We start from the raw sequence: 10,513 nt of genomic DNA, 5'->3' as shown, positions 1-10,513 counted from the left end.
CAGCAAACGAACAGGGCACACATTTTTGTTTGAAGCCAAGATAACAAGCTATTTAACAGATATGGTAATTATTTAGGTGCTATATTTTGGTGGGGATAAAGTTTCAAGTTTCAACAGAAGTTTTGAGTGACAAGTACGTAAAACAACAATTTTATAGTAAAACAATGGTAGATCCACAAGATTAAAAAAGGTGAAAAAACTAACAAAAATGGTTGAAACGAAAAATATTTGATATGATCAACGCCAAGAACAACTATGGTCGCAACAAACATATTTACATAACACAAATGAAAAAAGGGAGCTTCCTGTCTGAAACTGCAGCGGTTTTACCAGTCTTTGAGCAGTTCTCCGGCAACATCGCGGTAGCTAACTTTCTTTTTCTTCACGGGAGGAGGAACTTCATCTGCCTCTGCGTTCACACAAGTATTATCAGTCTCGCCGTCAAGTTTTCTTTTCTCTGAAGTCTCACTCTCACCACAAACATTAGCCTTGCTCGTTTCGCCAGTCATGTTTTTCAGACTGAGGCTTGGGATCATGTCCATCAACATAGCTTGTACTGGATCCTCATGGATCTGTACCTTCTCTTCCCTATCCATCTCGGTCTTGGCATTTCTAGAATCTTGTGAGGAGGCCTCTTCAACTGCTAATACTGTGTTGTCAGGCTCTCCTGTTTCTTCCTTGTTTTCCTCCTCCGCAGAATCATTTTCCTCAGAGTCATCTCCTCCTATCTTCAAAGGCTTCTTGCCTCTTCTTGGTCTCTGTACTCTTTGGGTTTGTGCCACACGAGACTTTCCTCTCTTTGCAGATCTTCGTCTCCTAGAGTTTCTTTGAGCATCATCAGAATCTTCTGCTATATCACCGAGTCTTGTTGAAGCCTTTTCTTCCGAAGCATCATCACTATCCTCTGTTTCACTTCCTCCGCCTATCCTAGAAGGCTGCTTGCCTCTGCGTCTCTGTACTCGTTTCACTGAGTTTGCAGAAGACCTTCCCCTTTTATTACCAGCTCGAGTGTTTGACCGTCCTCTTGAACTAGTAACTGCCAGTTTCGAGGAAGCCGGCTCTTCGGTTTGAGCACTACCACCGGAAGCTACTTCAGTTGTATCATGTTCAGATTTACTGAAGCAAACAGAGATCAAATTATTGGGAACTGTATTTCATTTGTAGATAAGAAGAACACATAAAAAAAAAGTGTTGACTCACTCTGATTCTTCAGTATCAGACTCTTCCATATACTTAGGCCTCAGAGTGTACACCTCTTCGCTTATTTTTTGCTCTCTTTGCAAGCTTTCCTCTAACCAGTTCGAGCTAACAACATGCAGCCTTCTCTTCAGCAAAAGACGTTTCTCCTTCTCGCTGAAACTATTGAAGAGAGAGACCAGAGAACTCAGTGTCTTAATCCTGCATTATAATGTGGTCCTAAACTCAATAGTAGAAAAATTTGGAATACCTATCTGAAACTGAAGTAAAATCCAAAGGGTCTTCTGCTAAAGCAAGGACTACAAAGTGTGACGCATGAGCAAGATTATTGCTAACTTTACCACCACCCATTAAGACTTCAAGCGCTAATCTCTTAGCCATGATTACCAACAGGTCTTCCTCTTCAGTGCTCCTTCAAATACAAAAAAAAAACGACACATTGATGATGATGAGTATTGCTTTAGGTAGGTAACATGTTTAAAACAACGTATGAATAACTACAAAGAATGGCCTTACGATGTTTGACTATAGAGGTGAAAATAAATGCAGCAACCGATGAAGCAGGACCATCTTTTCTCCGGACATAACTTCTTCTTGTAGTGTTCAATGGATTTTAAGTCTTCCGATTGCTTGGCATTGCTCAAGACCTGTAAAGGAAGAAATGGGATAGCAAGAAATGGTTTTTTAGTCAGTAATACCATATATACAATTATGGATAGTTGGACATACATACCTGTTTGAGACCTTCAAGGTCTAAATCAAAGAAATAAGAATCCGAAAATTCGTCAATTTCATCCTGTAACTTTCTTCTTGAAGCATCAGTGAGGTGGAGGAAGTACCTTCAAAAGTGGCCTTATCATTAGACAGAGATATTAAAGCACAAGGAACCCAAAAGGGGTTTGATACGACAAGGAAATGTTGGTAGGACTCTCTCTCACTTTGGCTGCAAAGGAAGCAGATGATTTCGTGAACAACAATCTAAGACCCATGAAAAGTGGATGACATCTCTTTGACGTTTTGCTGCTTGATACTTTATTCCTGTAATAGTACCCTCATTTGTCTAACATGTAAATCATCTTTATACAAAAAGTATGAGAGTATGAAAGTGACATTACCACTGCTTTCCGCTGCAATGCAATGAGTCACTGAATTGTTTAAGTTCATCGAGAACTTCCCTCCATTCTCAACCACCATTTTGGTGAATGTATCGAGAGAATGGGACCGAGGCAGGTTAGCAAAATCTGTTATAGATTCGTCAAGGAAATAAAGAGAAGCAAATGGTGTGATCATGTAAAAATGGGTCTTAAATATAACCAGAGAAAAAAATGCAATCAGTAAAATAAAAAGATGTGAAAGGATACAAAATATCATATTGGAGAAGATTGAGGTCTTGCCCTTGATATCCGATACATCAGTTTGAATAAACTGAGATGGGACAAGAGAAACATTCTTTTTCTCTCCTCTCTTGGAGGTTTTAATGGCTTTTGGATTCTCCCGAGTGTTTTCGGATTCCTTCTGTTTCTGTGTGGTGCCGTTACTCGAGTTCACCAATTCCACAAAAGCTGCAAACTCAACATCAGTGTGACTCTTATAAAGCGGAAGCAAACAGTTCCTTTTTTCTTTCAGTTCTAATGAATATGAAAACTTTTAAACAGTTTCTTTGGTTCTTTTACTCACCTTGCACATCGAGACATTCATGCCAAGGCTTGTCGTATCTTACTTTATCAATACGAGGAAACCTCAGGCTGTAAGGTGCGACAAATACCTGAAAAGAAACAGATTATTTACATGGAATACATCATAAACATCATAAAGGTTACTGACAAATCTTCACATCCTCACATATTAAGGACATACCTCAGACCTTATTGTCCTGATGTCACTAGTGATTGATAGTATTATTGATCTGCAACAAAGAGTTCAAAATTTTCAACCAATTGTCTTAAGTATGGATTCTTCTGCTTCAGTAGAAGCAAAATTGGCTTAAATGAGAGAGAGAAAACTAACTTTTCCGGGCTTTCAATCCAAACATCCGGTCTCTCTTTTGAGTGATTTGTGACCTGATAAAAGCTTGGTGGAGCCTTCTTTGGGTGTTCATTTTTTCTGAAACACACAAATAAAATAGCTGATTGATAACCACACCAAGAAGCCTTATATAGTTTTTAAATGAGATAGAAAATACCAGTAAACGATTTAGTCTCTCACCTGAAATAAGGCTTGAGTTTGCTTACAACAGTGTGAAGCTCTTCATCAGAAAGTCCTGTGCCAACTCTACAAAACGACAAAAATCTGCCAAAAGAAGAATTGTCTTATTATTGATAGCTGTCTTGGCAAACAACTAACAGTTTTTTTATGACAAGAAGCAACTAACAGTTTATTGGCCCATGTTCTCTAGAGTTTTTTAATAGTTTCTACTATTGATAATATGATTTCTTCTGTGAGTATATATGAAACAATATAAATTCTTACCGCCTGGGATACACATTTGCGTCTGCTCGGTCAGCCAATGCAACAAGAAACTGTGCTACCTCTCCTCCATGACGGCCAGAGCCATAGTATCCTCCTGTTAATGATGTAACAAATCTCCCATAAGATCCAATGGGAAAAGAAGACCAAATTTTAAACGAAAAGAAAAGTAGAAAACATATCGAGTGCACACCTATTATAAGAACATCTAGATCAGAACCAGCCCGGACATATTCAGGCTTCAACTTCAACCACTTGCCACTACGATCTCCAGGTTCCCATTTCGATCCCAGGTCTTTAAGCACAACTCCTTCATCCCTGAGAACAAGGAAGTAACTTGATTTGAAAACTAAAACACAACCTCTGTGACGAAAAACCGTAGTAAAAAGTCTTTTATACTAAGAGAGAGAAACTGTAGCTGGATTTAGAATAAGAAAAAAGGAACCTATTTTCAACTGTTTCTTTGAAGAAACGCTCAACATCAGCTGCAGAATGAACCACAATAGACCAACTTGGTTCCCCTACAAAAAGCAAGTTCCACATCAGCTACAACTCTGTCACACTTGTGATTCAGCTAGAGATGTTAATTCCACATAGAAATGGAATCTTATTAGTCCTTTTACCTGAAGGGCGATGAACATTGAGACCACCTTCAGGCACTAAAACTTCAAGCCGGCCTTTTAAGGGCTTAACCACTTTCCTCAGGAGTTCGTGCCGTTCTTTTAAACTCTGGTGGATGACGCTAGTATCGCCAACATAAAGAACATCAAAGGCAACATCTAGTACATGGTCAAGGAAAATAATATCTCCAAAATGGTTCTGTAGTGACGAGATTATGGAGCGTTGGCATTATTAACTTCTCCTTGTAAGGATACAACATAACTGCAACAACAATTAAAAGAACATTAGAGTTTATAAGGATCTTTCAAAAAGTTGCAACATAAAAGCAGACAAGTGGAACTTCACATACGTACCTGTCTATGGCTGTCGAGACCCTCCCTTGCTGCTTTTGCTGTCAAACAAGAAGACATGAAGGATCAAAATCTACCGCAAGCAAGACTAAATTATTCAACATAAGGATATGAGTAGATAGCCAAACCTATTTCCTGATTCGAACCAAACTCAGCAAACCGGTTAAGAGATGTATCCCAGACCAACATTTCACCATCAAGGATACACCTGAATGTCAATATAAGTAAATAAATAAAACGATCGTATATGTAAAACACTGCAAACCTGTAAAAACCTTCCAGAACACAAATAAAGAGAAACTGGATCTTACTTGTCAGCCATTATATTTTGTACGATAAGATCCGACATGGCATGTGCATATTCAGAATGGTCAAGGAAGTTCCTGCAGCAAAGATAACAACAATGAGAAAAAACAAGATTTGACGAGAAAACTGCTTTCCAGACGCCAGGCCACAAAATAGAAATGAACCATGTCCATATGAAAATACAAATTTTCTACGATAAGAGAAGTGACTAACCTAGAGAAGTAATGTATCTCAGTCCCATTTTTGTGTATCTGTATGCGATCCCCATCAAATTTGCACTCAGCAACTACATCTTTCCCGTGGAGCTATGTAGAAAAGAAAGATGCTCATGCATTAGTTAAAGATGCAAAACACCCATACAGTAGTAACTCATGAAATATACCTTCTTCCAAGCAGCATTCACGTCACTGATACGCATAGCTAACTGGGGACGTACGGCTTTTCCAACTTCTATATCCTACAGAGTAGCAAACAGCAGTTTTATTACACAAAAAAAAAAAAAAGAACAGTCAGATACATGAGGAAAGACATATACTTTTGACTCACTCGGAGTGCAAGCAGAGAACATGGAAACGAACAATACCAAGATATCACAACAATCATAAAAAGATGGATTTCCACACTCAATTACTATGTCTATCAGTTTGGAAAAAAAAAGTAATATCTAGCTCATTTCAATGTACAGTTGACTCTAACCTGTCGCTTGTGACGTTGGTGGCGATCCCTCAGCTTTTCACAGACTAGTTTCAAGTCACAAGTGACATTAAACAAGTCCTCAGCATCAGGATGAAACTCCTGAAAAATGCTCCTCTCGCTCATTCCCAATTTTAAATCTGCAACACATTTGCCATCAATGCTGATACAAAAGCAGAAGTAGGAAAAGTAATTTACCTTTAAGAATGATCCTAATAACCCACTTCATCTCCTGTGCATTCGTCTTCTGAATCAGAGTGGAAAGAACAGAAGTCTTCTCCCCTCTACATTACCATAAACTCAAATCAAATATATTAAACTAATCTTAAGAGTAGAGACAAAAAAGAAAACACACCTGTTCTCACTCGAAGCCAAACGATCAAGCAAATCATTCAACTCCTTAACACTCAACCCACCCGACGCCATCCCTTGCCTACGTTGCAACACCTAATTATTCAAATTAAAAAAAAAAAAAGACTCAACCTTTAAACCTTTGAACATCTCAAACGAAAACCCTAACTAACCTCAGCAGCAATCAGAGAGAAGTTTCCGGCGTTGACTCCAGCCTTAGCGGTTCCTCCCTTTCGCCAATTGAGAAGACGAACCGCGTCGGGAGCGTCGCGGGAGATCCCGAGGGCGTCGACGAGACACGTGGCGAGCACCGACTCCTTGAGACCGTAGCTGCCTCGCTCTCGGTCGAGAGAAGGGATGATTAGACGGACGGCGGAGAAGTAGTCGGAGGGTTTGCAGTAGGCGTCGAGGAACTTGCGGAACTTGGAGCGTTTCTGAGATGAGGTTTTGCTCTTCTGGATCCAGTTGAAGAGGGACACTAGGACGCTGAATTTGATCTCCTCCGTCATCTTTGGGTGGGTTTTGGTCGGAAAGGGCTTTGGTTACTGTTGGAAAGACAGTAAGCGACGTCGCGAATAGCTTGTCGGAGAAGAAAGTCTGTGTTTGAAAAAAGTCGCACGGCCGGAAGGGAATGAACTGGTTTAATCGACAGCGACTTGTTCTTCTCTCCCAGGGATGTTATTTACCTTTCAGTCGAAATTTCACATTTGCCTTGAAACTTAATTAACTGATCAATTTAGTCCAATATGTATCACACTTTTACAAGTTTTCATTTTCTATCTTAATAGAATCATATATTATAACTTTATACTTTTAGATATCATTGAATATATAACATTAATTATTAAATTAGCTGAAACTTTAAATGCACTAATAACTTATATTAAATTAGAAAATAAAACGGTTGACAAAAAATAAATAGAAAATAAAACAACATAATAATTACTAAACTAAAAATACATAATCCATGATAAAAATATAAAATATTCGAACTTATCATAACATGTTTGTTATGATTTAATATTCTGGTAGATCATCTTCAAATCCACCAATATCATTAAAAAAATCCTCCAAATGAAGCCGATGAAGAAGAAAATTGTTGATTCATCATTTTCTCAATATAAACATAACCGCGATTTGAAGAATTTGAAGAAGGAAACTCTGAAGAAAGAGACTCTGAAGAATAAGAAGAATCAAAGACCTCATCACCAATCTGTAATGGACCAACGCCATAGTGGGATGTACTTCCCTAGCGTGGGGGATTCGCCGTCTTCTAGATGTCTTCTCGCAACGGTGAATTTCACCACCTCCCCATCAGGAAAGGCGTCTGAGGAGCAATTCTTTCTTTTTCCTTAAATATATGCTCAAATATTTGAATCTTTTATAGAATTTAAGTTTTGAAATAACATTTTATTTTCTTCTTTGAACTTCTTCAATACATAATTTTTACTTTACATTTCTAAGTGGTGTATCTTTGTGCACAATATTTGGATCTTTTATAGAATCTAAGTTTTGAAATAACATTTTATTTTCTTCTTTGAATTTCTTCAATACATAATTTTTACTTTGCACTTCTAAGTGGTGTATCTTTGTGCACTTGTCTTCTTTAATTGTTTCAAGAGTTGTTGGTTTCCTTCTTCCAAAATTTTGATAACATCAGATGTTTGATCATCGTTCTTTCTTTTTAGTTCAGATTCTTTCATTCAAATTGGTCGTTGAGATGGAGATCCACCATTAATATCTTCTTTTTCTAAATTTTATAGATAATGAGAACAAATCTGGATATATTTGTGTAATATGGTCAAAAGTAAAATTTTCAGACTCTGAAGATGTATACCCGAAACCGGATAAAATTGCGTCTTTTTTAGAAACATTATAACTATCTTTAAAATTTTCAAATTTTTTGACAAACTTCCATGATCAGATTTCCAACCATATTTAAAATATGGATCTTCCATTAACATTTCTTTAGCTCGGTTGATCTGCATATAAATTTAGAAAATAAATAGAAAATATTAAAAAAACTGAATAATTAAAAAAATTTATAGTAATACTTACAAATTATCATTTGAAGCACCACTTGGACATCTATTTCACATTATTTGATGCATACCTGTAGTTTTCTTGATGCTTTCTCAATAGTTTGAAATCTGTTTTGGATAAATCTTTTTATATGTTCACTCCATGTTATATTTTTCCCTTTTCAAAAATTTCAAATACACGATTCCAAAATTGGTCAGATGTTTGATGAATACCTTTGATTGGGTCTTAAGAAATTTTCAAATAGACTTGACATACAAGTTGATCTTCTTCCTTGGGATAATCAGCATAACGAGAAAAACGTTCAGACATTATTGTTAAGAAAATGTGTGAAGATATGTACATAAAATTATGGAATGAGTTGTGTATTGAAATAAAGATGCATATGTTATTTATAGATGTTAGTAAAAAATATTTTTAGTTATTATGAAATGACTTTATGATAAAATAAAAAGTAAGCCTAAGATTCTCATATTTATCAATCCACTATGACTAGTTTGGAAAATTCAATGCTATTCAAAATTCTCACTTTAATCAATTTGCTATGACAATTCAATGGCAAAGTGGTTCAAAGGTTCTCATGACAATTTTTGACAAGTCAATGATAAAGTGATTCAAAAACAATTATGACAACTTCTTATATTTCAACAAGAAAAATATTTTAAGATTCTCATTACATTTTTGGACATTCAATGACAAAGTGATTTCAAGATTTTTTACGTTCATAAACTCTTATGATAACTTTTGACAATTCAATGATAAAGTAATAAAAGATTTTCATGACAAATTTGACAATTCAATAAAGAAAACAAAGTTTTCCATTTCATTTTGAGACAATTCAATGACAAAGAGATTTCAAGATTCTCACGTTTATCAGTTTACATGACAAAAATTTGAAAATATATTGGTTGTGATGTTTTTATTTGCTATAAATACTACTACACATGTTAGTTGTAGCATTCCAAAAATACATCACTATTATCACATAAATCTTTCTCTTTAAACTTTTAATTATAATTCTCCAACAGATTTTCATGATGCTTCCCAATCATCATCCTTTTCAGATGATGAAAATTTAGTAATGCTTAGAAATCTTGATCATGAATAACAAGCAATACAGCTTGATATTGCTAAGAACAATTGTTGATTCAAACTTGAGATAGCTCTGAGTTCAAGCTATCATATTCCTAATGAGCTTAGGAATAGGAGAATATATATTGTTTGGAGTTATCTACAAAGATGTGTTTCCTAATGAGTTTAGGATAATTGTGAGATCTATATAAAGGATGCTAATGTGTAGCAAATCCTTAGAGAGTTTGAGAGCTTTAGTTTTTGAGTTATTTTTCTAAAGCATTGTGTTAAGAGTTTGTGAGAGATTAATAAAGGTTTTATTAAGAGTTTGATTCAATAATTGGTATCAGAGCATCATATTGAATCTAAGAGATCATGGGAGAAATTGTTGCAGCTAGCAACGTTGCGAAGAATGGAGGTCCATCGTCTATACGTTGCCCACTACTCAATGAGACAAACTATACCGTGTGGACAATAAGAATGCATGCGGCACTTGAGGTTCACAAGGTTTGGGAGGCTATTGAACCTGGAGAAGAAGGAGATAAGAATATCATGGCAAGAGCACTTCTTTTCCAATCAATACCTGAAGCGATGACACTCCAAGTTGGTAAGCTCAAAGCTGCTAAAGAAATTTGGGAGGCAATAAAGATGAGATACATGGGAGCAGATCGTGTAAGGAAGGCACGTCTGATGACGTTAAAAGCAGATTTGAACAGGATCAAGATGAAAGAAAGCGAAACTATTGATAGCTTCGTTAATCGTATAACAGAGTTGACTGCAAAGTGTGCATCTTTGGGAGAGACTATTGAAGAGTCAAAGATGGTGGAGAAGCTTCTGTATAGCTTGCCTAGAAAGAAGTATATACACATGACGGCTGCTTTGGAACAGAATCTTGATATCACCACAACAAGCTTCGAGGACATAGTAGGAAGGTTGAAAGCATACGAGGAGAGGATTGCAGAAGAAGATGAAGAGAAACAGGAGGATCAAAGTCAGAACAAGCTCATGTACGCTAATTCAGACTCACAAGGTCAAACACAACCATACCAAGGCGGATATGACTCGTCTAGAGGAAGAGGCAGAAGCGGACGGTATGGATACCGTGGAAGAGGACGTGGTCGCACAGGTTATCAACAGAACGGAGGAGGTTACTGTTGGGCCCAAATATGACCCCCTAGCTAGTGATAGACAATAAGAAATGATAACAGGCCGTGAAAGGCCCATCATGAATTCAATCTTCAAAAACAGCTAAGTCAGATCCGGAGGCTGTGAGCTGGAGATGTTCATCAGAGAGGTCAAGGAAAAGAGGCAGCTCGTTGACAAGTAAACAGGCGCAGGACCCGGTCAAAGAGGTAGCTCGTGGACAAGTAAATAGGCGCAGGACCCGGTCAAAGAGAAGATGTTACAAATCCCTCAAA

The 10,513-nt window shown here is 36.9% G+C and overlaps 2 protein-coding genes across 2 annotated transcripts; one reads left to right on the top strand and one right to left on the bottom strand.

The window, feature by feature from the left end:
• Positions 1-134: 134 nt before the first annotated feature.
• On the bottom strand, positions 135-6,665 carry LOC108827966 (DNA ligase 4). The gene is made up of 26 exons (XM_018601497.2): positions 6,158-6,665; positions 5,989-6,080; positions 5,832-5,917; positions 5,637-5,773; positions 5,323-5,397; positions 5,154-5,245; positions 4,946-5,017; positions 4,763-4,842; positions 4,638-4,675; positions 4,539-4,545; positions 4,287-4,442; positions 4,109-4,184; positions 3,857-3,981; positions 3,667-3,760; positions 3,403-3,486; positions 3,205-3,300; positions 3,055-3,103; positions 2,875-2,962; positions 2,559-2,759; positions 2,313-2,438; positions 2,136-2,235; positions 1,931-2,036; positions 1,714-1,844; positions 1,448-1,609; positions 1,201-1,359; positions 135-1,116 (listed from the first exon to the last, which is right to left on the bottom strand). The coding sequence occupies exons 1-26, from the start codon at positions 6,491-6,493 to the stop codon at positions 327-329; spliced, it is 3,558 nt and encodes a 1,185-aa protein (XP_018456999.2). The 5' UTR covers positions 6,494-6,665; the 3' UTR covers positions 135-326.
• Positions 6,666-9,470: 2,805 nt separating this feature from the next.
• On the top strand, positions 9,471-10,265 carry LOC130500006 (uncharacterized). Its single transcript, XM_056994694.1, has one exon. The coding sequence runs from the start codon at positions 9,471-9,473 to the stop codon at positions 10,263-10,265; it is 795 nt and encodes a 264-aa protein (XP_056850674.1).
• Positions 10,266-10,513: the final 248 nt, after the last annotated feature.

Source organism: Raphanus sativus, chromosome 9 (assembly GCF_000801105.2).
Source record: "Raphanus sativus cultivar WK10039 chromosome 9, ASM80110v3, whole genome shotgun sequence".
NCBI classification, from domain to species: domain Eukaryota; kingdom Viridiplantae; phylum Streptophyta; class Magnoliopsida; order Brassicales; family Brassicaceae; genus Raphanus; species Raphanus sativus.
The sequence above is the reverse complement of the archived record's forward strand: the minus strand, read 5'-3'. Positions and strand labels throughout refer to the sequence as shown.